Source organism: Callorhinus ursinus, unplaced genomic scaffold (assembly GCF_003265705.2).
Source record: "Callorhinus ursinus isolate GAN/ISIS: 27379988/994484 unplaced genomic scaffold, GSC_fseal_2.0 scaffold3, whole genome shotgun sequence".
Taxonomy (NCBI): Eukaryota; Metazoa; Chordata; class Mammalia; order Carnivora; family Otariidae; genus Callorhinus; species Callorhinus ursinus.
In genome coordinates this window covers 75,908,328-75,935,016 of record NW_027397065.1, presented here as the reverse complement: position 1 = coordinate 75,935,016, position 26,689 = coordinate 75,908,328, and the positions used below count along the sequence as shown (strand labels likewise).

Below are 26,689 nucleotides of genomic sequence, written 5' to 3'. Positions count from 1 at the left end.
TGATTTCTAAAATAAGGCAAGCAAAGTTCACACAGAGTGCTCAGGAAGTGAGACGATGCAGAATAAAAGGGAATGACTCACGGGAGCACATTTTTAGCCATGCAGTTTTACTACACATACACAAAATATTACAAAATAGGTAATATGTGATATAATAGCTTAATAATTGTCTATTTCCTTGACCTTTTTTCCTGCCTTATATTTATCAGCATCTATTGCTTTCTTTGCTCTTGCTGTGCCCATAATCAGACCTTGTCTAAATGCAAAATGTATTAAAGGCATGACAACTTTGTGTAGGTAAACACTCTTATTCTGACCTTGAAAAAGAAGGTACTCTTTCTTTCACCAGCACCTCAAAACTAAGGTATCTGAAATCTCTCAGACTTTACTCTGAATTAATATCAGAAGCATTTTAAGCCATGAAACATTGTAAATATTTATACAGTAGTATCAAAATTAGCTCAAAATATATTCTAACCCATGCTTTAATTATACTCTGGGGCTTTAAAACATCAACACATTGTTAAAGACCCGAAAGGATAAATGTTATTCAGAATAGGAGAGGAGGTTTCACTTAAGACACAGACCTGGAGATTATAATTCCTGAATAAAAGGTGATAGTCAGACCTAAAGAGTAAAAATCTTGAGAAATTGTCAGTTCTCTCAGCAACATTTGTCAGATTTCCCTAAACAGAAGCTACGACAGAATCACAGAGCATGAAATAGCAGAAAGGTGAATAAAAGGGAAAAAAATGTAGCTTGTGCATTCAACTCGAGCCTCACTCAATTGTTTTCATATGGATTCTATAAAGGCATATATAAATACATAAAATAAAAACTTATAAATACACATTATTTTTGACAATGCACATAAATAGAAATATATCAACGAAAAAGTTCTAGAGATGAATGGCAGTAGCCACTGAATAAAAAGGTGAATTTTTTTGGGGCGCCTGGGTGGCTCAGTTGGTTGGGCGGCTGCCTTCAGCTCGGGTCATGATCCTGGAGTCCCGGGATCGAGTCCCGCATCGGGCTCCCCGCTCAGCGGGGTGTCTGCTTCTCCCTCTGACCTCTTCCCTCTCGTGTTCTCTATCTCTCATTCTCTCTCTCTCAAATAAATAAATAAAATCTTTTTTTAAAAATGTGAATTTTTTTTCACATGTTTTCACACAAGCAGGGTGAGCTGCAGCCAGAGGGACAAGCAGGCTCCATGCTGAGCAGAGAGCCTGATATGGGGCTCGATCCCAGGACTCTGGGATCATGACCTGAGCCAAAGACAGATGCTTAACCGACTGAAACACCCAGGTGCCCCATCAGTGTGAATGTTCTCAATACCACTCAACTGTACACTTAAAATGGTTAATATGGCAAATTTTATGTTATGTATATTTTATCACAACAAAAACATTTAAAGTTTATAGGTTTAAAAAAATGTTGAGGTAAAGTACATAATGTTGCTTTCTCAATTAAGGGTCAGATCATTTGGATAAATGTAACATATCATCACCACATGATACACAAAATAGCAATAATTAGTTACCCACTCAGACTAGTTTTTGAAATTATTTAGGGAACAATTTAAACATTTTAAGAGAATTTTAAATATAAATTAAAACATGAGGTTGATAATTTGTAGTAATATTTGTTTTCCTAAATAATTCTATTATCAATCCTATAGAGATGTTTAGCATCCTGATTTCATGCACTGGATAAAGTATTATAATGCCTATACTTAACGTTTTATAGATTATGGATGTTTTTCTAATGCATAAAAGCATTAAGTAAAAAAATACATAATATGCTAATATGACAAACATTTTAATGTTTTATAAATAATAAGTATAATGAGTATAAATGTTATTTGATGTCATAGATTTGGGACACTTTGGATGGATAAGTTGCTTAAAAGTCTGACTCTTGATTTCAGCTCAGGTCATGATTTCAGGGTCCTGTGCTCCGTGGGGAGTCTGCTTGAGATTCTCTCTACCTCCACCCATTCCCCCTCTCTGGTGCATACTGTTTCTCTCTCAAATAAATAAATCTTTAAAAAATGTTTTATAGATTTATCACGTTTGAGTTTTTTAAAATATTTAATAATCATTTGAAGTATATGTATATATGAAAGTATGTGAACTTTAATTCACAGTAAATAATTTCTAGTTAAGCCAAATAATTGCCAAATCAGCCAATTTTAAAGAGAATGATTATTTCCAAGCTTATTCCATAGAATGCATCAATTTATATTCCTTATAAATAAGCTTCCTATATTGTCTTGGGTAGAGATGTTAGGAATGTTTGTCAAAAGGCAATATCACTAAGGAAATATGTTTTATTTTCTCATTCCAAATGAATAATAAATGGTTATATTTATCTCTTCATAAATATTGAGGCACCAGGAGTTCTGATGAGACTCTTCCTTTAAAAATTATTTTAAAGTGTATTCTACACTCCAGTGTGGAAAATTTTAGATAATATTAGTTTTTCATGCATTTTATTTAATAACAGCAAAAAGAATCATAAAAGGAAGCTATATGGCTGGAACAAAGGTAGACTATTTCTGAGAAATTGCAATTATCCTTGATTTTTGATTGACTCTTATGTACCACAAAGTGATAAATTTGACGAAAAGTCTTCTTAATGGTTTCTGTGCATGAAGAACTAGTTATCATTCTATTAATGAAGTGCCTCATCATCCACTCGTTTCCTGTCTAGTGGTCTGAGGCATTGTTAGTATCAAGACTTCTGTCTCCAGTGAAAATCAATGCTTCAAAAAATCTATTTCATTGTTTATGCCAGAATTGTTTCACATTTAGTTCTAAATAATAAGCATTACATAAAATATAAATACATAGTTATTAAAGGCATATTATGAATTTACACACTCTCCTGTAAGATAATACTTTCTAAAGGCATTAAAATTCATCTCAAGTTGATATTGAACAAGTAAAGCCAAGGGGACAGAAAATGTTTTGACTCATATAATTATTGTCTGTCTGGTATTAATCTGACTATAATGATTATGTTCTTAATCTATTCTCTATCTTAAATTCATCTTTGTATGATTTTCTCTTACTGTTCAGTTAGATACTGACTACATTTATAGTTATTTCATCAATATTAATTCCTTCTTCTTTCTTCTGTCACACTTATTCTGAGTACATAAATTCACCTATTCTATAGAATTAATCACTACAAACAACTAAGTGTACTCTAATACCCAACCTCCCCTCCACCAATCTCTGCACACACTGCTTTTTCTTTTTTCCTTCCCCTCTGACTCTGAGGAGCGCTTCTCAGAGGCCGAAGAGATCTAACACACATATATTGCTCTTAATTCTGTTTCTAGTTAGATTATCCATTATGGGAAATGCGGAAAAGATGGGTAATCATAGAAGAAGAAATAATCCATAATGTTTTCATCTAATAAAAGGACTTATTATATTTTAGATAATTTCCCTTCAATATTTGTCTATATATTCAGACTGTTGTTCAAACTGTCTTCGTTCTTCTGGAATTTTGTACCATCATAAACGTCATTGAACATCTTCCCCAAATTCTTTCCTCAACAACTTTTCTCTTTTTTTTCTACAAATATATATGATTTCCCACAGTTAAGCAACAACCACAAAGTTCCTTAACACAGATACTGTCAAATTTCTTATCTTCATTGTCATACTTCTTGAAAATAACTCAGAGTATAGGTGTAACTTCTCCATCATACACAGTTTTCACATTTAACACTCTTTTAGTTTCTGACCCTCTTTCCAAACCAAAAGAGCTTTTATGTCCTAAACAAACCTTTCTAGATTCTCTTCTTAAGAGAGTGATGCTGTCCTTATTACAAACTACTCTTTTTTAGGTTTACAAAAGGAAGCAACTTCCTGCCTTATTCCCATAACTTTTTGCTGGTTTCTGTCCCTCTATGGGCTTAATGAGAAGAGTAGAAAATGAGAGAATAACAGGTTCATTTGCAGAAAGTTTTCACAGGTTCTCTGTTCTTATTTAGTTGACTTTCTGTTTCTAAGTGACATTAAAACTTGGCTAATCATTAATTAACCTGCATCTAATTGGTATGCCAGATTTTAGCAAATATTTATGGGGAAATGTTAATTTTGAAATGTTAAGCCTGTTTGAATACACAGTGTCTGAAATTAAGACTTTTCAAATTGATATCATTCCTTAAAATTTATTTACAAATTAAAAAAGTAACATTAGTACATTAACAATTTATTTCATTATTATAACCTAATGTAATAAATAGTATTGAATTCATTCAGAAATATAAGATAATGTGCCATATAAGAGTTTATAAAATAGCTGTCTTTGTGGAGTTCTGTTTTAACTGTGATATGGAATACCTATTTTGATGGTCAGCATGGCCGGATCTCCTTAAAAACTATCTAGTGTTCAAAAAACAGATTCTCTAGAGAAGAGGGACCTCCTTTTATTTGAAAGGGAACACAACATCTTCTATGTGCATAATATCCTGCCCTTTCTATACTTTTCAAAGATTCTTATATATTTGGCTCTGAAAACCGCCATTCAAATGTTTTGACTTAAAAATTAGACTAGTTTCAAAAGCATAGACCAGAAGAATTAGGGATCTTTGTGTTTCAAGTCTGTCAACCCTTTTTTCCCCTCTGCTAGACGCAAAAGTCTCTATTCATCCAAATCCAAATCAATTATCCATAACTTTGATAAATACAGCAATAGGCTCCGTGATCCTACGGCATGTTGATAAAGCCCCACACTCCATATAATCGAACCTAAACAAGAAAATTTGAAATGAGATGCTATTATATGCGGAAGAATCAAAAAGAAAAAAAATGCCCAGGCTTTTGAAAATTTACAGCAAATCACATAGGGAATCTCTAACTTGAGATTGGAACTTGACACATGTATGTGAAATGGCTTACATTTACACAGGGGTCAATCCAGAGGAAATGGTTCTGCAGCCACAAAGGAAGATCCTATCTTCCTTTGCTTCATGTACAGCACTCTGAATCTTTACTGCAGTTTTAGAATAGGTAACTTCCCATGCCAAGATTTAATTAAAGTTTAAATATTTGAAAGGGGTGGTGATAATGTTGTCTCTAATAAAAAATTTACCTGTCTTGGGATCAATAGAGAAATAAGGTTGTCCCTGAAGAATGCTATAAACGACTCTGGCACTGTTTCCATAGGTCGGGTCATCCGCGTCTGTGGCCTTGACCTGGAGCACATATGCACCTGGAAAATAAGACAGTATGACTCTAGCATCTTTGTTTTACAGAGCTCAAGGTCATGGTTTTTAATCTGCTGGACTCCATTTTTTTTTTTTTTTGGAATTTGGCATTACTCAGTGATTCTGAGAATATATGGTGCCTCTGAGAATGATGTAATTATGATAACCAAAATGTTGGGCAACAATATAGCTGTTAGTGCAAATGATACATATTCTAAAAATCTATTTTAAAAGCTATGTTCATTTCCAGTAGCTAGATGATTGAACTGAAAGTCATCATGATAGCTTTATTGATTTATACACCAAAGGAAACATGACACTGCTTACATTAGCTCATTTGCTTACTATAGATGCTCTAATTTCATGATTAGGTTATCAATAGAAAAACTAAAAGGTTTGAAGATTTACTCTAGAGGCTGTAAGTAATTTGCATTGCTTTTTAAAAATCAACAACTACATACTAGCAGTAGGAAGACTTTAATTAGGACAGAATATTTGAGAAATTGAGGAACCAAAACTAATTGCAATTACAGCTCCAGGAGCACCTCTAGGCCTCAAGACCGAATTAACCTAAGGATACAGTGACATAGGGAAACATTAAAGACAACCCAAATTCTCTGTATCTTTTCTCATGTTTTGAATAAGAGAAGTTAAAGGGAGATTTTTCTTGTATCCTTGTCTTATACTTTCATGGTCACAGTTCAGTCTTCCCTAAGAAATTTTTGACTATATCTTCATATCATGTTCAGCATTATTATACTGAGCTGAGAACAAAGTAAAACAAAAATTATCAAGTTCGATATAAATAAAATCAATATGTTGCTAATGGTTAGAAGGAAATCTCTACTGAGCACAAAGGGAGTGATGCGTACACCCAAAGTTATAAGATGGACAGAACGCTCCTATTCTTGGAGGCATTCAAAGTAACTGCTCAACTTTGGGAACAAAGGTTTCTCCTTTCCAATTAGTTATTCATTCAGGCTTTTCCTTTCAGGCAGTACAAAACTGGAAAAAACTAAATCTTAAAGGTTTACTTGCAAACTAAGAGAATGAAACATCTCTTCCTCTCTACCCTTTTGTCTGTTTGTTAGGATAGTAAAAAAAAAAAAAATTAAAAATGATAACTTTTAGTAGACATTCAATAGCAAATGGCATTGAGTAGGCATTCAATACCAAATGCTTTATTTTAAGAATGCTTTTGGTGAGTTCTAGCTATATCAAGAGATGAATGATAGGTTTTATTTCAACAGTCTTTCCCAGGAAAGGAAACTTCCAGAAGGAAAGTAGGCAAACATTTCTGAGATGTCAAGAATGATAATGCCCCTTATCATCCACCATCACCATCATGATCATTATCAATACTTACAACATCATTAATAATTATTTGACAAATAGGAATTAAGAACCTATATTAGATAGTCATCAAAACTATGTTATCCCTAATGTTGTAGGAATGAACGGTTGCAAGACTAACTTCCCCCCTTTCCTCCTTTCTGTCACACGGTGATTTTTCTGGTATGACCTGGATCATTATCATCACTGCATTGTACATGGGCTGTATAGGCAAAGTCGGCAAATATTAAATAATTCCCCAATCCTAGGTAGAAATGTTGTAGTTAAAAAGCTGTGGATTATTCTTCTTTAAAGATATATTTGGGGGCATCTGGGTGGCTCAGTCGTTGGGAGTCTGCCTTCGGCTCAGGTCATGATCCCAGGGTGCTGGGATCGAGTCCCGCATCGGGCTCCCTGCTCCACGGGGAGTCGGCTTCTCCCTCTCCCACTCCTCCTGCTTGTGTTCCCTCTCTCGCTGTATCTCTCTCTGTCAAATAAATAAATAAAATTAAAAAAAAAGGTATATCTGAAGAAAAATTATCTGCTAAGAAATGTTTTGTGACAAATTTAATAAATTATAACCTAACTCACACCATATGTTCAATAAAAAAGACAAAGATGTATAAAATAGGGAATATTTCTTAATACACTCTTTTAAATATTTGAGTTTAAATTTAAAAATGATTAACATAAAGCATTTAAAACTCCTTTTGGAGGAAACTATTTTTCTGTATATTAGTTAAGGTTCATATTAATATTAAAAACAAAAATGTAAAAGGAATGATACTATATGATTCATCTTTGTCTTTCTTATTGAGCATATGGTTATAGCAGCATTATCTATAATACCCAAATTATGAAAACAGCCCAAAATCCATCAACTGATGAATGGATAAAGAAAATGTGTGTGTGTGTGTGTGTGTGCGTGTGTGTCTCTCTCTCTCTCTCTCTCTCACACCCACACCCACACACACACACACACACACACACACACACAGGAGTATTACTCAGCCATAAAAATGAATGAAACCTTGCCATTTGCAATGACATGGATGGAACTAGCGAGCATTACACTAAGCAAAATAAGCCAGTCAAGACAAACACCATATGATTTCACATATATATGGAATTTTTTAAAAAGGATTTTACTTATTTATTTGAGAGAGAGAGAGTGAGTGAGTGAGAGAACACACAGGCAGGGCAGAGGGAGAGGGAGAAGCAGACTTCCCTGTTGAGCAGAGAGCCCGAAATGGGGCTCGATTCCAGGACCCTGGGATCAGGACCTGAGCCAAAGGCAGATGCTCAATAGACTGAGCCACCCAGGTGCCCCATATATGTGGAATTTAAGAAATAAATGAGCATAGGGGGGCACCTGGGTGGCTCAGTTGGTTAAGCAACTGCCTTCGGCTCAGGTCATGATCCTGGAGTCCTGGGATCGAGTCCCGCATCGGGCTCCCTGCTCAGCAGAGAGTCTGCGTCTCCCTCTGACCCTCTTCCCTCTCGTGCTCTCTCTCTCTCTCATTCTCTCTCTCTCTCAAATAAATAAATAAAATCTTAAAAAAAAAAAGAAATAAATGAGCATAGGGAAAAAAGAGAGAGGCAAACCAAGAAACAGATTCAACTATAGAGAACAAACTGGTGGTTACCAGAGGGTAGGTGGGTGGGGAGATGTGTTAAATAGCTGTTGGGGATTAAGGAGGGCGCTTGTGATGAGCACAGGGTGATGTATGGAAGTGTTGAATCACAGTATTGTACATCTGAAACTAATATTACACTGTATGTTAACTAACAGGAATTTAAATAAAAACTTAAAAAAAAAGAGTGCCCACTCAGTTACAGTAGAAATTATCTTCAGCTTAGTGAAAAGATTATTCACGAAGAACCATATGTTATCTGAGAGCTCTTAGAACTGCCTCTATAGGTGCTTACAAGGACACAGTTAAACATCATTATATCAGCTTGTTTTGCTGGATGCTCCACGACATCTTACAAACTGATGCAAAGGACGGAGATCCCCTTCATTGGGCAGACTCAGTTATTATCTGGAGCATGTAAGTCTCAAAATAATACCTTCTGCAGTGCTTGGATGGTACAGCAGTTCCTGACCCTGTTAAACACTAAATACCCAAGAGGTGGGAGCAGGAGGTTACACCTGGGAACACCTTTAATATGCAACAAAGAAAGAATATAGTCAATGATGGCCGCAAAACCTGGAGTAGTCTGCTGGTACGTAGCAGTCATCTTGGGATTTATTCTCTTATCACCCAAATTCAGAGTGACAATGTAACCACTCCAAATGTTGAAGTGCAGAGAGAATGAAACTCACAGAGAAATCATTCCTTTATACCCAGCTGGAGACAGAGAGTACAATATGCAATTGAGAATATTGAACCAATTAATTTTCCATGTAACACTGCTCTGATCGGTAGTAAATTAATTCATGTAATTTTTTAAAAATACAGCTATTATGAAAAAAGGTTATTTTATAGTAATAGTTAAATTCTAAATTTCAGGCAGTCACTCTCTATATAAGTTAATATTATATATATGTGCACATATGTACAAGAGCAAGGGACAGGAAAAGTTAACAGTCAGAGTTATAGAAATATCACCTAGAAGGAACAGTCTTCAGGAGAAGTCCATTTGATATAAACTGCAACTAAATAAGGGTTTCACTAAAATACCTAAATACTTGAGAGTTAATATGAGAACCAATTTGTATAGAATTTTTAGTGTGCATGTATGTATATGTCAAAATATATTTGAAAAACTAGTTGCATTTTGTAAATTCACAGTTGTAATATGATGATTTCAGGGTTTTTTTTTAAGATTTTATTTATTTATTTGACAGGGAGAGAGATAACGAGAGACGGAGCACAAGCAGGGGGAGTAGGAGAGGGAGAAGCAGGCTTCCCGCCGAGCAGGGAGCCTGATGCGGGGCTCGATCCCGGGACCCTGAGATCATGATGTGAGCCAAAGGCAGATGCTTAATGACTGAGCCACCCAGGCGCCCCTCAGTTTTTTTTCATATGAGAATGTCCTTTATGTCAACAAGATTGGGCTTATATAAAATGGTAGAGAGGTGGGAGTAGAACTGAGCCCTAAGTCACAATTTCTGCCCAAGTAGATATTAACTTGCTGATTGATTCATTTCTTCTTTCAATCAACAAATGTTCAGTGGTACATTCCATATACCAGGTACTATTCTCAACCATAAAAAGCAATGTGTTGCATAACTATTTATTCTGGTAAATCCACCTCCAGCATGATAGTTCTATATTCTATGTATTTTTTACATTTGGGGGTTAAAAATACTTGCTAGAAACACATTGAAAATATAAGTGGATTATGGGGCACCTGCCCCATAATTTTTTAATTTCCTAGATGTATAAAAATATTCTACTCATTCAATATGTTCTTTGCTTTTTATCATCCTTCAACTGTCTGAACTGGTCTGGACCCTCACTTTTCTAATTGCAAGGCTGAAAGGTACTTAGCTACTCTGTAGCTGAGGCTCTTTCATGCCTCTGTATTCTTGCCCACGTGCTCCTGCTACCTGGAGCGCTTTTCCTCCACCATCTGGAGAAATCCTATACATCCTTGAAGTCCCAGGTCCATGGTCACCTCCGTGAATGTTTTTCTCCTCCCAAGCAGACATAATTTGTACACTCCCCTGTATTCCCAACAGTCTTAATACATTTTCATTTTTTGAAACTCAGTTCATTATGTATTTTTTTCTCATGGGCTACAAAACCTCTTACATCATCAGCCATTCCATATTCATTCTTTTCACATCCAGTCTGCCAGGACATAAGTCCCAAATAAATATTTAGCAGTTGGATACATGCAGTACTCATATGTACGCCCAAAAGATACACATACTATACATACCGCACTTTAAATGGAGACCTGGCAGTTAGTTATGACCTTTAGAGTACTTTTTGACACTATGTTGTGAGTTTAACTTATCTTGAATTTCTAAAGTACATCACCGTTCTCACTTAAGAAAGCAGAACCAAAATGAGTGACATTACATTAAAAAAAAAATCCCATAAGCAAGATTTAGCCACAATATGAAATGCAAACTTAAGGGAAGTTAATACATGTTTCTTTGCTGAATAATTTTAACCCTTCTCAAGACTGAACCATAAATAGGAAACAAATCGTATCAAAAGAGACATATAACTTTCTTTCGGCTTTTGCCTTATGGATACATTGCATTATAACCAAGAAATAATGCAATTCCAGTTAGAAAGGTGTAGAATGACAAATACATTGACATTTCTTTCCAAAGAGGATTGGAAATAAATGTACATTTTATTACATAAAAAAGGCATCCAGCAGCAGAGAAATGTAAAGCAGAGAGGTTTTTTAGAATCAAGTTAGAGATCAGGTGTGTGTGTGTGTGTGTGTGTGTGTGTGTGTGTCCATGCACGTGTAAAGATCCTACAAAGGAATACTATCTACTAGTATCCTACAAATACTATTACACATTGAAACACGAGGTCTGCTAAAGCTAGACTTAATTATAAAGTAAAATTGAACGTGGATGCACAGCAGGTGAGTTTAGCCTTTAAAGTAACTAGGTCTCTAATCAATTTTGCATTGGAACTCACTGCACTACTCATGAACTCTTGGCTCTTAGCTTCCTTCTATGGATTCTCTTCCTATATTGGCCCTTTAAAGTTATAAATGGCTCCTCTATCCTTTTTATCTTCAACAAGGGCTGCATACGAAGCTTTTACAGGGATTACTGAGAATATTGATTCCTGGGCCTCCATCAGAAAGTCTAATTTAAATATTTTTGGGTGTGCCAGGTATCAGAAAGTTTTAAAATCTTTGTAGATGAGTCTGATAAGCCAAGTCCTACACAGTTTCGCCAATTAGGAAAGACTGCACTGCTTGCCATCACGGTTATTGTTTTTGCTTCTGGAGCTTTAAAGCCAATGTTTCAATCCTACGTTGACCTCTAGCCAACTGTGTGACTTCAAGCTAATTACTTAACCTCTCTGTTTTAGTTTCTTCATATGAAAAGAAGGTGAAAAAATAGTAACCATCTTCTAGCAGTATTAAATGAGTTAATATTGATAAGGAAATTATAATAAGTTTTCCACATAGTGGAAATTCCATATTAAATATTCCATATTTAAATGTATGACCCAGAGATGCAGACATACTTACTGTCTGTTCTCCTGCTCCATACGTGGGGTGACAAGACTCAAGTACGTAGCACTAGCCCAATCCCTGTCCTCAAGTCCTGCATCTTAATATACGAGGATTATACCTTATCTTCTAAATGTGAGACAAACATAATTTTGGAAACTGTGTTTAGAATACATTACAATACAAACAAGTAGACAATGACTCTGTTGTCCCCCTTTGTTAGAGACCCAAGAAAGAAAGAGTTTGTACACTTGTTAAATCTGCCTGAAGTAATCAGAACGTTTAAAAGATTAGAAAGATAGATGCCATGAAAATCCCCCACGGTGGATTGTATGCCCTCTTGAACTGTACTTCTATGGTAAGAGCAGGAAATTTGGCTTATACCGCTCTCAATTCTGACTCTGCTCAGCCTGGCCACAGACCAGGCCTTGGCACACCCAATGCTTTGACATCCACTTAGGATTTGGTATTCAGTCCAAGGACCCAAAAGCACTCGAAGGTTATAAAATTTTCGTTCCAGATATGTGCTAAATATTTTAGACTATAACATATTTACACCTTGTGATTCAAATGTACTTTGATGGATAAAGTGAATCCATTTTTATGAGCACTTTATCTCGCCATTGTGTGCCAAGAACTTTATACCACATACACCAGTAAAAATGCAAATGACTGCTCCCAGTGACACACTAAATTCCAGTTACCAGTGATGATACAGTGTTGCCTCCATGTGCCCAATGTAACTGGAAATTCCTTTCATCAATGCTGTCAGGAAATTCCATAGAAAACATGATGAAATATATGAGTTTGGAATTCATTCATTCAGTGGCTCTCAGGTATAATTCTCTAAGCTTTGTATTTTTTTCAGTGTGGTATTGTATTCCTAAGGATAAAAAAAAATTGCTTTTGATTAAATGCAGTTAGCCAAGATGTTAAGAAGCACTAATGTGATTAGTTACTTAACACACACTCTACGCTCTTAAAATATTTGTTTTTATTTGATCGGATGATTCTGCCATGTTAAGGGTAAAAAAAGATCTCTATCTATCTACCCATCTACAGATCTTCCTCAACCTACAGTGAAGTTAACATCCTGATAAACACATCATAGGTTGAGCTTTTCATAAGTTCAAAAGACATTCAATACCCCTGACCTACTGAACACCATAGTTTAGCCTAGCCTAACCTAAACACACTCAGAATACTTACATTAGCCTACAGTTGGGCAAAGTCATCTAATATAAAAGCTATTGAGAGATTTTCTGTATTTATCTATCCTTCCATCTACCCATCCATCATGTATCTATATGTCTATTGATCAATCTATTTATCTGAATCTAGCTTCCTGTCCATTGACTTAGTTAGCTTTAGTAAAAGAAAAAATACAGATTGTATATGGATGTGTGTAGGGGTGTGTGTGTGTGTGTGTGTGTGTGTGTGTGTGTGTGCGCCAACCAGAAGAATTGGATCCTAGAACTAGCTCTGTAATTAAATAGATATATGATTGTTTTGCAAGTTATTTCAATTCTGTAAGAATAATAATGTAATTTAAGTGGATAGTATGGTAATCCACTCCCCAAGCAAATCCCATCTAATCTTAAAACTGTCTGTATAGGTATTCATATACCACGATCTCCCTCAAACTTTCATGTATGTTAAAAGAAGCTTAACTCCCATGACGGCAGTTGGCTCAAGTTTAAACTGATAAATACAAGCATTTTTTTTTTTTCTGGTTAATGATGAATGTTTAAGAAGTGTAAAGGTAACCCATTTCCAGCCTATAATACCAGAGATGTTTGTTGAGAACTTCTGGGAAATGCTCTCTTTCTCTTCTTCCCTGGAAGCTGGTGTGCAAATGTCTGAAATTACTACAGCCATTTCAACACCCTGGGGGAAATGTGACTAGAGACAGTTATACACAAGAGGCCCTAAACTTGGGAACCCCAGGAAAGAAAATGAGGAGCCTTGATCAAACCTGGCTGAAGCTCAACCTCCAAGCATTTTGATGATTTGAGACCATAAACTCCTTTTTGTGTGAGACTTTTTACTTTGACTTGGATTGGGATTTTTTTTTTTTATTGCTTCCAAATTAACAAAATTTTGGCAAGTCACTTAAACGCTCTAAGCCAGTTATTTCAAATTAAAGAAGGAATATAAATACTTGGGATCACATGGAACTCATTTATGCCTTAACTCATGAGTTAATGCATGTAAATTGCTTAGCATAATAACTGACACATAAGGAGCCCACATCAAAGTGGTTGTTGTTAAAATTCTTCAACTTTATAATGAAGGGGTAATATTTTATTGTTTCCTTCTAATTCTAATAATTGGTTGTGCAAATTGAAACAAAATCCAATCTTAATGCTTTTCAAAATGCCTTTCCCATTACTGTAGATTAATCTTTTGGTTATAGGATTTTGAACCTATTACTGCTCTGTTCATATCCTTCAATGGTGTGCTATATGAATCACTACTTGCTATCTGAATTCCTTCAAGACTGTTCGAAGTCTGAAATCCATCTATGATTTCATTCTAAAATTTAACTACTCAGCTTCTCCAAACCGCCTCTTTGGGAAGGCTGTTTTACCTACTGTCCCACAAAAATCAGAGCTCTGCTAATTAATTTAGGGGTAACAAGTCTGAGCCTCTCATCTAAGAATTAAAATCATGTATGTGGAATATAAGGGATAGAGCAGAGGACCACAGCGGGAGGGAGGGGAAAACTGAATGGGAAGAAATCAGAGAGGGAGACAGACCATGAGAGACTCTGAACTCTGGGAACCAAACTGAGTGTTGCAGAGGGCAGTGGCGCGGGGGATAGGGTCAGCAGGTGATGGGTATTAAGGAGAGCATGTGTTGTGATGAGCACTGGGGTTTATATGCAACTATGAATCGTTGAACACTACATCCAAAACTAATGATGTACTATATGCTGGCTAACTGACCATAATAAAAAATAAATAAAAACATATATCTGAATTTCATAAAGATTTTGCAAAATATAAATTAAGCTATTATATGTATATCATCTCCTTCTGGTTTCTTCCACTACTGCCTACACCCAAGCCACTTCACGTAATCCAGTAAACTGCATTCCCTCAGCTTTCCAGTACTGCTTCTGATTTACTAGTCTTTCCCGCCAAGAGTGCAAGGTGCTCCTCATGTTCACCTGGAGGACTGTAAGAGGTTGTCTGGAGGCATGTAAGAGGTTGATACAAATCTCTCTCTCCAGGTTGCCACCAACTATGGCTGGTTTCCTCAACATTATTTATTCTTGGCTCTGCCCCTTCTTCTGTGATCACCATTTCTCAGTCTTCTCTACAGGCTCCCTTTCTTCTCCCTGGCCTTCAAAGGTTCATGCACGTCAGGTTTTCTCTCAGTCTGCATGCCTAACTCGACACTTTCATTCCTTATTAACCTCTGGGTGCCAACAACTAGATCATCATTTATATTGTGCAGTTTCTGACATAACAAAGTTGTAAGTTAACTGGACCAAGATACGCCTAATTTCTTGTTTGCATTCTAAATATTTTAATAACTTATGGCTTATACCCAGGGCAGTCTCTTTCCCTGACTAAGCATTGCTAAAATATGCTTGTCCCCTCCATTCTGCCACTCCTTTTCTTCAAAATTTTATTGTTTCCCACTTGAATTATAGTGTTACAATATTTAATAATCTCCCTGTTGCCTACCATAATAACCTACCATGCACCCTATATATTTAAGCCACATTTGTTTTTCAAATTGTAAATTTTATTTTGCCCTCAGCACGATCCCTCATGTTCTTTGGGAATCTGCTTCTACCTACATTTCCAGGTTCATCTCTTGCCACACTTCTCTGCTGCCTCAATAAAATGTTACTTCCCTACAACATAGTGCTACTTCATTTCCTGCTCTTTACAGGTTTATCATGGATGTCAGAAATGTCCTTTTTCACCCAGGCGAACTGCAGCCCAAATTAAGCTCTGGCCTCATAGCTCCTCTTTCAGAAACTCATTTCCATATGTCCACAGAGTGTCTAGTTTCATGGCTCTGCTCTTTCCACGAGGCAGCAAGCATCACATACAGAATAAAGACTCTTTACAGTTCTTTTTGGAACCCCAGGACCTACTGTAGAGCTTGGTACATAATAGATACTTAATATATGTCTCTTGAATGAGAAAATTAAAAAAAAATAAGTCGGGCTTAGAAAATATTTTTGACTAGCTGATGTTAGAAGTTCACAATGAAACCTTCTTAATATCCTTTCACCGAGGCAAAAGGTTCAAAGGTCCCCTCCTGTCAACAGTTATGACAGTGAGGCTGCTTTGCTGTCCATTACAGAAATCAAAAGAGCTGCTTCAAATCAAAAGTGCCTTGAGAACTCTAAAAACCAGTGCCAAAAGAATACAAGAAATCAATTACTTGTACTTCAGTCATCTTGATACATCAAATCCTGCTAAGTCTACCAAAGAGTGTATAATTCTACTGTTTGAAGGAAAGAATAAACTTTTGTAAAAGCAAGAACTATACTGAGGTCACATCTATGGAAAATTATTGTAATAAATAGCAGTTCACACTACCTGGAACTAAGTGAGCTTGATTATTGGTTATTTCACAAACTCAAAGACATTATGACCACATGACATGGCACTATTTGCAAAAATGCTCAAGAATCCACATGTACAGTGATAGTGTGTATAGCTATGAAGTAAGAATAATTATAGTCATTATTGTTTAAATAATCTTAGCTAATAGAGAAAGGAATGTTATTAGTGTGTAAATTACTGTGGTTTTATTTTAAGGTTTTGTTCCTTTTATGTTGCTGTGGTTAATTGCTACAATGATTTAACCTGAGGTTTGGTTTTAGTAATTGCTACAAAAAGAGAAGACTCAGAAACCTACTTGTTGTTTTTTTTTTTTTAAGATTTTATTTTTTTGTCAGAAGGAGAGCATAAGCAGGGGGGGCGGCAGGCAGAGCAGGCAGAGGGAGAAGCAGGCTCTCTGCCAAGCAAGGAGCCCGATGCGAGACTTGGTCCCAGGACCCTGGGATCATGACCTGAGCCCAAAGCAGACGCTTAACCGACTGAGCCACCCAGGCGTCCCAGAAACCTACTTGTTTTGCTAGATTCATTGTAACCCAATTTGTCAGAGTAGGATGTGCTGTAGCTAAACAAAACTCAAACTTTATTAGATTTCATATTCTTTCTTTTGTTTAATTTAAATTCAATTAATTAACATATAATGTATTATTAGTTTCAGAGGTAGAGGTCAGTGATTCATCAGTCTTATATAATACCCAGTGCTCATTACACCAAGTGTCCTCCTTAATGTCCATCACCAAGTTACCCCATCCCCCTGCCGCCCTCCCCTCCAGCAACCCTCAGTTTATTTCCTATGATTAAGAGTCTCTGTCTCCTTCTCTGATTTCAACTTATTTTATTTTTTCCTCTCTTCCCCTATGATCCTCTGTTTTGTTTCTTAAATTCCACATATGAGTGAGATCATAAAAAATTGTCTTTCTCTGATTGAATTATTTCACTTAGCATAATACCCTCTAGTTCCGTCCACATCGTTGCAAATGGCAGGATTTCCTTTTTTTGATGTCTGAGTAGTATTATGTTTTGTATATGTACCACATCTTCTTTATCCATTCATCTGTCAATGGACATCTGGGCTTCTTCCATAGTTTGGCTATTGTGGACATTGCTGTTATAAACGTGGGGTGCAGGTGCCCCTTTGGATCACTACATTTGTATCTTTGGAGTCGGATTTCATATGCTTTCTAACAGAAATTCTCCCAACTGACATACAAATGACAATGGTTAAGCCAAATAATCCTATCTCATTTTCTTTATTTATAAAATATGAGTTTTGGAATAGATAGATTCCACTATACAAACACATATTGTGATTTTGGACAGAGGAACTAAATTAAATTGATCCCTGATCAAGTTAAACTTTAATTAATTTATCAACGTTGTTCACTTCACATACGTTTTCTATGAAATTTTCATTTTATATGATTCTCTCTTGAGAATGAAACCTACGATTTAAATTTTAAGGAGTTATAGTTATCTTTCTCATGGTGATATATAGTTTCTTTTATAAAAAACTTTAACAATTGGACATGAATCTTAAAACTCATTGCCAAGAGAAAAATAGCATATACATCACCATTACTTTGTAGAATAGCAATCTGTTTATTAACCACTTTGAATTTTTCACAGTAACACACAAAAATAAAGACAGAAACTATTATACCACTAAACTATAATTTCAATGCATACTGTATGGAACACTGAACTTACCTACACAATATATGTCAATAACTTGGAGGCATTCCTGTTAATTAAAGCAATAAAACTATAGATGCTACTTGAAAATACAAGTTTGATGACAAAAATAGAATTAACTATGCCATTATTTCCAAATGCAACCTATCACTCTTGGTTTTCAATTCCATTATTTATCATGAAGCTTCTTCCATTACACTAAAATGATTCCTTTTCAATATTTTGGTGACTATATCATTATATGAGATTTTTCATATATAGTATTTTTTAAAGAGCTTTCAAGTTGTAAGCCAGCTGTAAAATAGAGTGCAGATTAAAAGATAAAAAGGGATTAAAAGTCTAAGAGAGAGTGAGTTAGAGCTAGATGGGGTTACCCATGAATTTATTTTATGATCCAGCTGAGGAGGCAGAAAAGAAACCAAATGAAAAGTGGGCAGACAGCAGGAGACGATGTTCCAGGAGAACAAGAGTGTTCAGAATAATGAAGTCACAAATTCGATTCATGTTTGATTTAAAAGGTAGATTGGAAACTTGGCAAAGGGCAATTTGGGGGCATAATTACAACTTATGGGTTAGTGGCATTAAAAAAGAAGCTATGAGAAGATAAATTTCAGGAAAGTGTTTGACGTCCTTGCGTGTAAAAATCCGGCAGCTGGTCAGAACCAGTCCTTAATGCACGCTGGAACTGAGATTCAGTTTAAGTTTTCCTCTTAGTCCTTCACTGAACCTGAGGCCACATTCAGCAGAAGGTTCCATGTCTTTAAGGGTTTGGATAGCAGTTTAGTCCCTTCCCTAACTCCCACCCATGAGTAGTTGTGACTCAAGTAAAGTCATACTTACTGCTGCTTCGGTTTCCTTTCATTACCTTGTCTATAGATCCTTATGGTTCCTTCCTTTGGAGTGAGGCTCAGAAGTATGGATTCTTTCCTGTATGTGACTTTAGGGCACTAACCAAAGTCTTTTGTGTTGATGAGCATCATTTTCCCACTAGGATATTTTACACATTTTCCTTTTTTTTTTTTTTTTTTAATTTTTTGAGGGTCCCAGTGAACTCCATCTCTTAGGATATTCTATCTCAGGAGCAAAGTTTCAGTGTCTCAAGGTTTCCATCTCTTAGTTCTGAAGGGTGAGATTTGGCACTAAGGTGCAGACTTAAGCCTTCCATAATTTCCAGAACACAGAAACTCAGAAACCCCAACCCACTTATCTAGTGACTGGCTCTAAAGATACACATCTAATACCAGGGGCCCTCTTCATTTACCCTCCAGGAAGAAGAAAAATTCCATAGATTTTCATTTATAGGGCATCAATTAAGTGACTGTGGTTGTGACAGCTAATAGTATACTATGTACTGAGAATATAAGAATAAAAAAGAAGTAAAAACAAACCAAAAGAAAACTGCCCTTAAGAACGAATATTCAAAGAATACATAAGTTTATTTTATGATTTCTTTTGTGGAAATCAGAAAATTATTCTCTTCTGCAGAGCCCTCTTCTTTCCTAAAAAAAAGGTTGCAATATGCCAATTAATATATACGGAATTACTGCAATGTGTTAAATTTTGCAAAGAACATTTTATACGCATTATTTCACTTAATGCTTGAAACCATCCTACCTTCTATAATTAGCTCCATTTTTACAAATGCTAAATTGCATGTAGTAAACTGTGGAGCTGTGAAACTTCGGGCAACTGACAACAAAGCCTTAGCCTGTAGCCACTACTTTGGACTACCTACAGGAAACACAGGAACTCTTCGCAGAGTAACTAAGCTCTTCCATTTTCTCTGGCAATACTTGGTGCAAAAATTTTATTTCTAATTTTTTAATATGGAAATGAGCTTTTAAAAATATATTGCCTGTTTTAATGTTTGTACCTTTGTAAGATATTTTGAATCAGGAATTGTGATGCTTCCAACTTTGTTCTTCTTTCTCAAGATTATCTGGCTCTTCTGAGTATTTTGTGGTTCCATATGAATTTTAGGATTTTTTTCCAGTTCTATAAAAAATGCCATTGGGATTTTGATAGGGCTGTTATTGACTCTCAGATCACATTGGGTAGTATGGATATCTTTTTTTTATAAAGATTTTATTTATGTATTTGAGAGAGAGAGAATGAGAGATAGAGAGCACGAGAGGGAAGAGGGTCAGAGGGAGAAGCAGAATCCCTGCTGAGCAGGGAGCCCGACCTGGGACTCGATCCCGGGACTCCAGGATCATGACCTGAGCCGAAGGCAGTCGCTTAACTAACTGAGCCACCCAGGCACCCGGTCGTATGGATATCTTAACAATATTAAGTCTTCCAGTCTAGGAACACAAGATGTCTTTCCATTTTTGGTGTGTCTTCTTCAATTTCTTTCATCAATGTTTTACAGCTTCCAATGTATAAGTCTTTCATCTCTTTTGCTAAGTTTATTACTAAATACTTTATTCTTTTTGATGTTATTGCACATGTAGTTGTTTTCTTTCTTTTTTTTTTGGATATTCTGTTGTTACAGACAGAAATGAAACTGATTTTTGGACATTGATTTTGTATCATGTAATTTTACTGATTTATTAATTCTACCAGTTTTTGTGGCATCTTATTTAGAGCTTAAACAATGAATATTAATACCATACAATCAATGTTAATACCACTAAAATAACATTTAGGTTTGCATAATTCGTGGTATGATGTAACTGCTGAAGCCAAGAATTTTTTTATGTCTGTATATTGCTCAAAAATATAGAGTTCATTAGGAATCTAGCTAGCTAACTAGCTAGCTACCCATCTTTTATTCAACAACATTCTTAGCACCTTTAAGCTCTGTTTCCTTGTCAGCAAAATAGTAATAGCAGTACAAATCTCCAGATGATGTTCTCGTCAGTTCAAAATGAAAATCCAAGGAATAGAGAGGCTAAAATACTTTTCAGGGTTCATATATCAAATAACAACACTGGGGCAAGTTTGCAGATCTGATTGGCCTTGAAGCCCATATTCAAATCATAGATATGACCTACCTTTCCTAAGTACCATGTAGCCTAACAGCCCCACCTATATGTAACAGTATCATAGAACCTTCTAACACCTATATGTAGAAGGATTTTAAGCCCTCTCCCCTATCAAATGCCTCCTACCCCTAACCATGGAAGCTGCCTTCTCTATAGCCCTGACTCCTTTAAGTAAAGCAATGGCAACTACAAATATTAACAGCTTACACAAAGGGCATGACTTTAGAGCAATGTTTTATTTTTTTTAATTTTTTTAAAGATTTTATTTATTTATTTGAGAGAGAGAAAGTGAGAGAGAGAGAGAGAGAGAGCACGAGTAGGGATGGAGCAGAGGGAGGAGCGGTGGGAGAAGCAGAGGGAGAAGCAGAGAGAGAAGCAGACTCCCCGCTGAGCAGGGAGCCCAATACGGGCTATGGACTCCTTCCCAGGATTCTGAGATCATGACCTGATCCAAAGGCAGACGCTTAACCAACTCAGCCACCCAGGCGCCCCTAGACCAATGTTTTAAAGTTATTTGAACAGTTAAGCTATGCATTTTATATTACAGTTTAGAATGCACTTAAACGGATTTAGTAAAATATAAATTCTCTCTAGGCAGATATTTTATCTCTTTTGTTCACAGCTGTGTGTATTTTTTGTGCTTAAAATAGTGTCTAGCAACATGGTGATCAATGAATATTTGCTGAAAATTATATATATATATATATATATATACACATATATATATACATAAAGTTATAAAATAAAACAGTCAATTACAAGATGCCATTCCAAATCCTCTAAAACCAATTATTTGGAAGTGATTGCTTAGCTATATCTTTAACAAGTACTATATGATGATTCTCATACTGAAGACATTTTGAGAAAAATCAGAAAACTTCCACTCCTCAGTGAGGTAGGATGTTGCCAGGCTCTTTCCAGAAGCACGTAATGTTGTTAAGGACTAACTCTCTAGCCCTCTTTATCGTCTTTTCTCAGGGGACACAGAGATGCTTTTCTAACACCTAGATTCCCACACAGCCTCTCTCTCTTTTTTTTTTTTAAGATTTTATTTGTTTATTTGAGAGAGAGAGCAAGAGTCAGGGGAAGGGATAGAGAGGGAGGGATTCGTGACCCCCCGCCGAGCAGGGAGCCCGATGCGGGGCTTGACCCCAGGACCCTGGGACCAGGACCTGAGCCAAAGGCAGAGGCTTAACCAACTGAGCCACCCAGGAGACTCTCACACAACCTTTTTTTGAATATTCCATTATTTCTTCTAGTCCCATAACAGGAGGATCAAAATTTCTCATAACCAATCGAGTTCTCTTCTCATTCCCTACCTCTCACCAAAACAGCCTCTTTTATCCAAGTGACTAATCTCCATGGTTCACACATATGTGCTATGTGTGGACATGGATACTTATGTATATATGGATGTGTGAATGTTGGGGTGGGGTGATTGTGGAGGGAATGAAAAGAAAAAGTGATACCGTCCCTTCCAGTTTATTAATTCCTAAATTTGGCAGATCATTACTATCACTCAAGTGTCTTATTTATTTATGTTTTATTTTTTTTTAATTTTTTTAAAGATTTTATTTATTTACTCATGAGAGACGGAGAGAGAGAGAGAGAGAGAAGCAGAGGGAGAAGCAGGCTCCCAAGGAGCAGGGAGCCCGATGCGGGACTCGATCCCAGGACCCTGGGATCATGACCTGAGCTGAAGGCAGACACTTAACCATCTGAGTCACCCAGGCGCCCTTTATTTATGTTTTAAATGCAGATTTTCCTACTCAATCACTGGAAATTCTCAGAATCCATTTTTTTTTTAATATCTCCCTACTACATTTTTAAGAAGATTTATTTATTTATTTATTTTAGAGAGAGAGAAGTGAGGGCACAGGTGGGAGAGGTAGAAGGAGAGGGAGAGAGAGACTCAAGCAGACTCCATGCTGAGTGCAGAACCTGACATGGGGCTCAGTCTCACAACCCTGAGACCACAGCCTGAGCCGAAACCAAGAGTTGGACGCTTAACCAACTGTGCCACCCAGGTGCCCCTATTATATTTTTGAAGATTTAGCAACTTGGTGTGCTAACCAAGGCAAAAACAAAATGTGTGCCCCAATTCATGTATGTTATATTCTCTGACTTTAAGAAGTTTGCAATCAAACTGTAGGAGTCATGGGACAATTAGAACAATAGATCAGCCAAAACATGTTTAACAAAATCAAAGGAAAAATGGCTTGATGAGACTGATCTTCATCCTCACAGTAGTTGGTAAAGGCTTGTGGTCCATCAGCAACTGAATTTTGAACTTGAAGAATGGGTTTTGAAGGGAAAAATGTTAGAAGAAAACTGTCCAATGAAAAAAGTGTTAGACGAGAATACCGGAAAGTAGAAACGCACTTTATTCCCTTAAATCCACAAGGGGATTGCTTGGGAATAGAGTGAGTTGTATTGTTGCATAGGTGAAGAGGAAGTTAAGATAAAAGCGAATGGGGTCAAATGTGTACTATTATCTCCCTCAAGGTCCTCAATCTACACATTTAACAAAACTTCTTGACAACAGACAAAATAGCTCTCAATATTTGGAGAAAACAATGTTAAAAAGATTTTTTTTTATCACAATGCAAAATCTTTAGCTATCAACAATGAAATTGTAGAGTACTCCTTAGAATAGTATTAGGAAGAAATCAATTCTTCTTATCTCTAATTTTTTAATGTCCAGTTCTTCACTAGTTCTACTTCACCAGCATTTAAGATGGCAGGCAGGTAGATGAATATAAAGATGGCAGGTAGTCCGTGTGCTAAGATATTAATAAGTGACCGACAAAACAAATGCTATCTCTACATGAGCATCAGTAGTTAACATGGGATACTTCTGCTGGTTAAAAACATAGTCTCCACATAGTTAAAACCTGACTTCCTGTGATTTTCATCAAATTGTCCCCATTTTGCTCTCTGGAGACACTGAGGATTTATAGCTTACATGATGACCTTCAGATATTGGAAACAGCACTCGTATTCCTCATCATTTCTTTTTCCAACTGAACATATCTGCCTTCTTCAACTATTCCTTGTATAACATGGTTTCTCACCATGTACTTCTTATTCTGCCTCCCCTGGTCCCCATGAGGCTGTTAAATGTAATTGCTGGCACCCAGAAATAAATTCTTGAGTTGTAGAAAAATTGGTATCAGTTTGAGTGAGACTGTCCTTTATATTAATTTAATTAGAACCTGTATGAACTCCTGTAAGTAATTAACTGTATATTGTGGGGCCATGAGAGCTAGGAATAAAACTACTTTTGAGCAGAGCTGGGAGTAGATGGCATAAGTGGGGACTGCCACAAATCCTGTTTTGCTCCTTCTCCCAGGTTTTCATTCAGCATTTTTGTATTACCACTACTCAACGAGCCAATTAATTGAACACATAGTCTACACAAAAAGTATGAGCGCATAAGGTAAAAAACAGATACAAAGAGGAGAGTGCAAAAAGAGGACCAGATTAGCCACGCCTGGGGCAGTATCTTACAAGCAAATATTTAGTTACAGTATCCGCAAAGTTTAGGTTCTCAATTGATGTCAACCTAGCTGTATAGCAGATCTGAGATAGGACGAGAGGACCTATGTTTTCCATTTTTTTCTTTCATAATTTTGTTTCATATAAAATCAGATTATTAAATGTTTATTTCTTCAAGTAATAGAGACTTAGTTTTTCAAGCTCTAAGAAGATGATTACTAATTAAGTGAGAAAATCTCATGTGTCAGCTCACAGATAATATTATTCACTATTATAATTTTTCCTGTCTAGAAAATAGTTTATAATGCTTTATCTAAATATAGAAGTCACTTGTCTTCATAGAAATTAAAGTCACTCATGACCCCAAATCTAGAAGCCATGTCTGATAACACTTTTAAGTTTTATTGTCATTTCTACTCAGATTTAAGTAAATTGAGAGATTATTCATAGTATATTGTAACCTGCTTTTTAAAATTCAATAATATATAGAGATAATCAGTTTTTAAATATTATTATATGACATACTTTTAATAAATACACAATATTTAATCACATGAACTCTCACACTATTTTTGTAAAGCTAATCCTTCATTAATGGTCATCTAGTTAATTCATGTTTTCAAAATTATAAATAAAAGCACATATATATCCTTGCAAATACAAATGGATACATATTAGAAAATTAGCTTATTTCTAAATATATTAAATATTTAAACTAGAAAAGAGTATCCGATTATATATTTCTGATAGGAAAATCAATATATTGAAGATGCTACTCATATTTTTAATGAGGAAAATATAAGATCAACGTGCCTCATTGTACATCACATTTTTCTATTTTATCTCTTAACCAGTTTTTCAATAACAAAAAGAGAAAAATGAAACCGGTATTTTCTAAAAAATAAAACTGGATCATTACAAATACAGTCTTAATTTCTGAACCTCCAAGTGTGTAAGGGATATTTTTCTTTTAAATATGAACACAAGTTAGCAAAACAGAGTGGAGCGCAGAGAGGTTTGGTTTCTGGCTCCCTGCAGAGGAACATTGCAATTCTGATCAGGAGACCCGCTAGCTATTGAACACATTCCCCTCCCTGTCACCGCTGGTTTTAGCAAAGCTGTAGTTGTTTGCACCTGTAAAGAGACAGGCCAGCATTGCCTTTGTGAGGCTTATCTTTTAAAAGAAAAATATCACCAGTGTATGCTTTGAAGCTAAACTCCTGAAGCTGCTTTTACCAAAAGTAATGTACAACAAAATATTTTAACTAAAGAAGTCTCTTCCTAGTCCCTGTATTCACATGTGTGTGGCCTTGATAACACACGTCACCAGCATCTTAAATGGGGGAACAAAATCAGGAAGACATATTCTCCTGCTCGTTTGCATTCTAGACACCACAAAAAAAAAAAAATGTGGGTTTTTTTTTTTTCTGTTTTCTCTTTCCCACTGCTGTAGGAAGTAACCATATCTATAAAAGCACCTACTACAGTTTCTTTATATAGATGATGATAGCCTAAAACCCTTTTTGTGCTAGCATCAGAGGCCAGAGTTGCTTTTCTTGGCATATCAATTACCCAACTCGGGCAAGGTTTGACTTTTATTGCCTACAAAATGAGGCAAAATATCAGGTGTAGTCTAAGGCACTTCCTCTTACAGTACAAACTATATTTGGCCAACAAAATATGAATCTCAAAGCTTCATCTGTCTTAGGAAATATGGAAAGCAAGATTAAATGACTGGCAATTAAATGAATCATTCCAGAAACACCTTAGTTTTCGCTTTGCCTAATTATAATAAACACTGACACTTGTGTGTGTATGTGTGTTCTTTCTGTGTATTTCTTTCTCTTTCAAGATCTAAACAACTACTGTACTTTAATAATTAAGATTTACTTCCCTCTTTCATAGCCCCATCCAGGGCACCTCACCCAGCACAGCATGCACCATTAATGGTTGCTTAAATGATTGAATAACTGTGGTGTCTGGGTGGCTTGGTCGGTTAAGTATCTGCCTTCAGCACAGGTCATGATCCCAGGGTCCTGGGATAGATGAGCTGTAGTCTTTCAGAGAATTATTTGGTTAAGAAGAGATTTCAGTTGGTATATTTCTCTTGTGCTTCGACTATTCTAACTTACACTGGTCTTCGAATTCAATGGAGAAGGACTAAAAATGAATTGCATGCTTTACATTTATCTCCATTTGCATGTTAA

General features: G+C 36.0%; 1 protein-coding gene across 3 annotated transcripts in view; it reads right to left on the bottom strand.

The window, feature by feature from the left end:
- The window catches only part of CDH12 (cadherin 12), a 370,554-nt gene that overhangs the window by 87,418 nt on the left and 256,447 nt on the right, over nt 1-26,689 (bottom strand). For 2 of the 3 annotated variants that reach the window (XM_025866676.2, XM_073891067.1), the window contains exon 4: nt 5,110-5,229. The exons of the other annotated variant lie outside the window; for it this stretch is intronic. In XM_025866676.2, the coding sequence (XP_025722461.1) occupies nt 5,110-5,229 (120 nt within the window). The remainder of the gene's footprint in view (nt 1-5,109; nt 5,230-26,689) is intronic. 3 annotated transcript variants of the gene reach the window in all.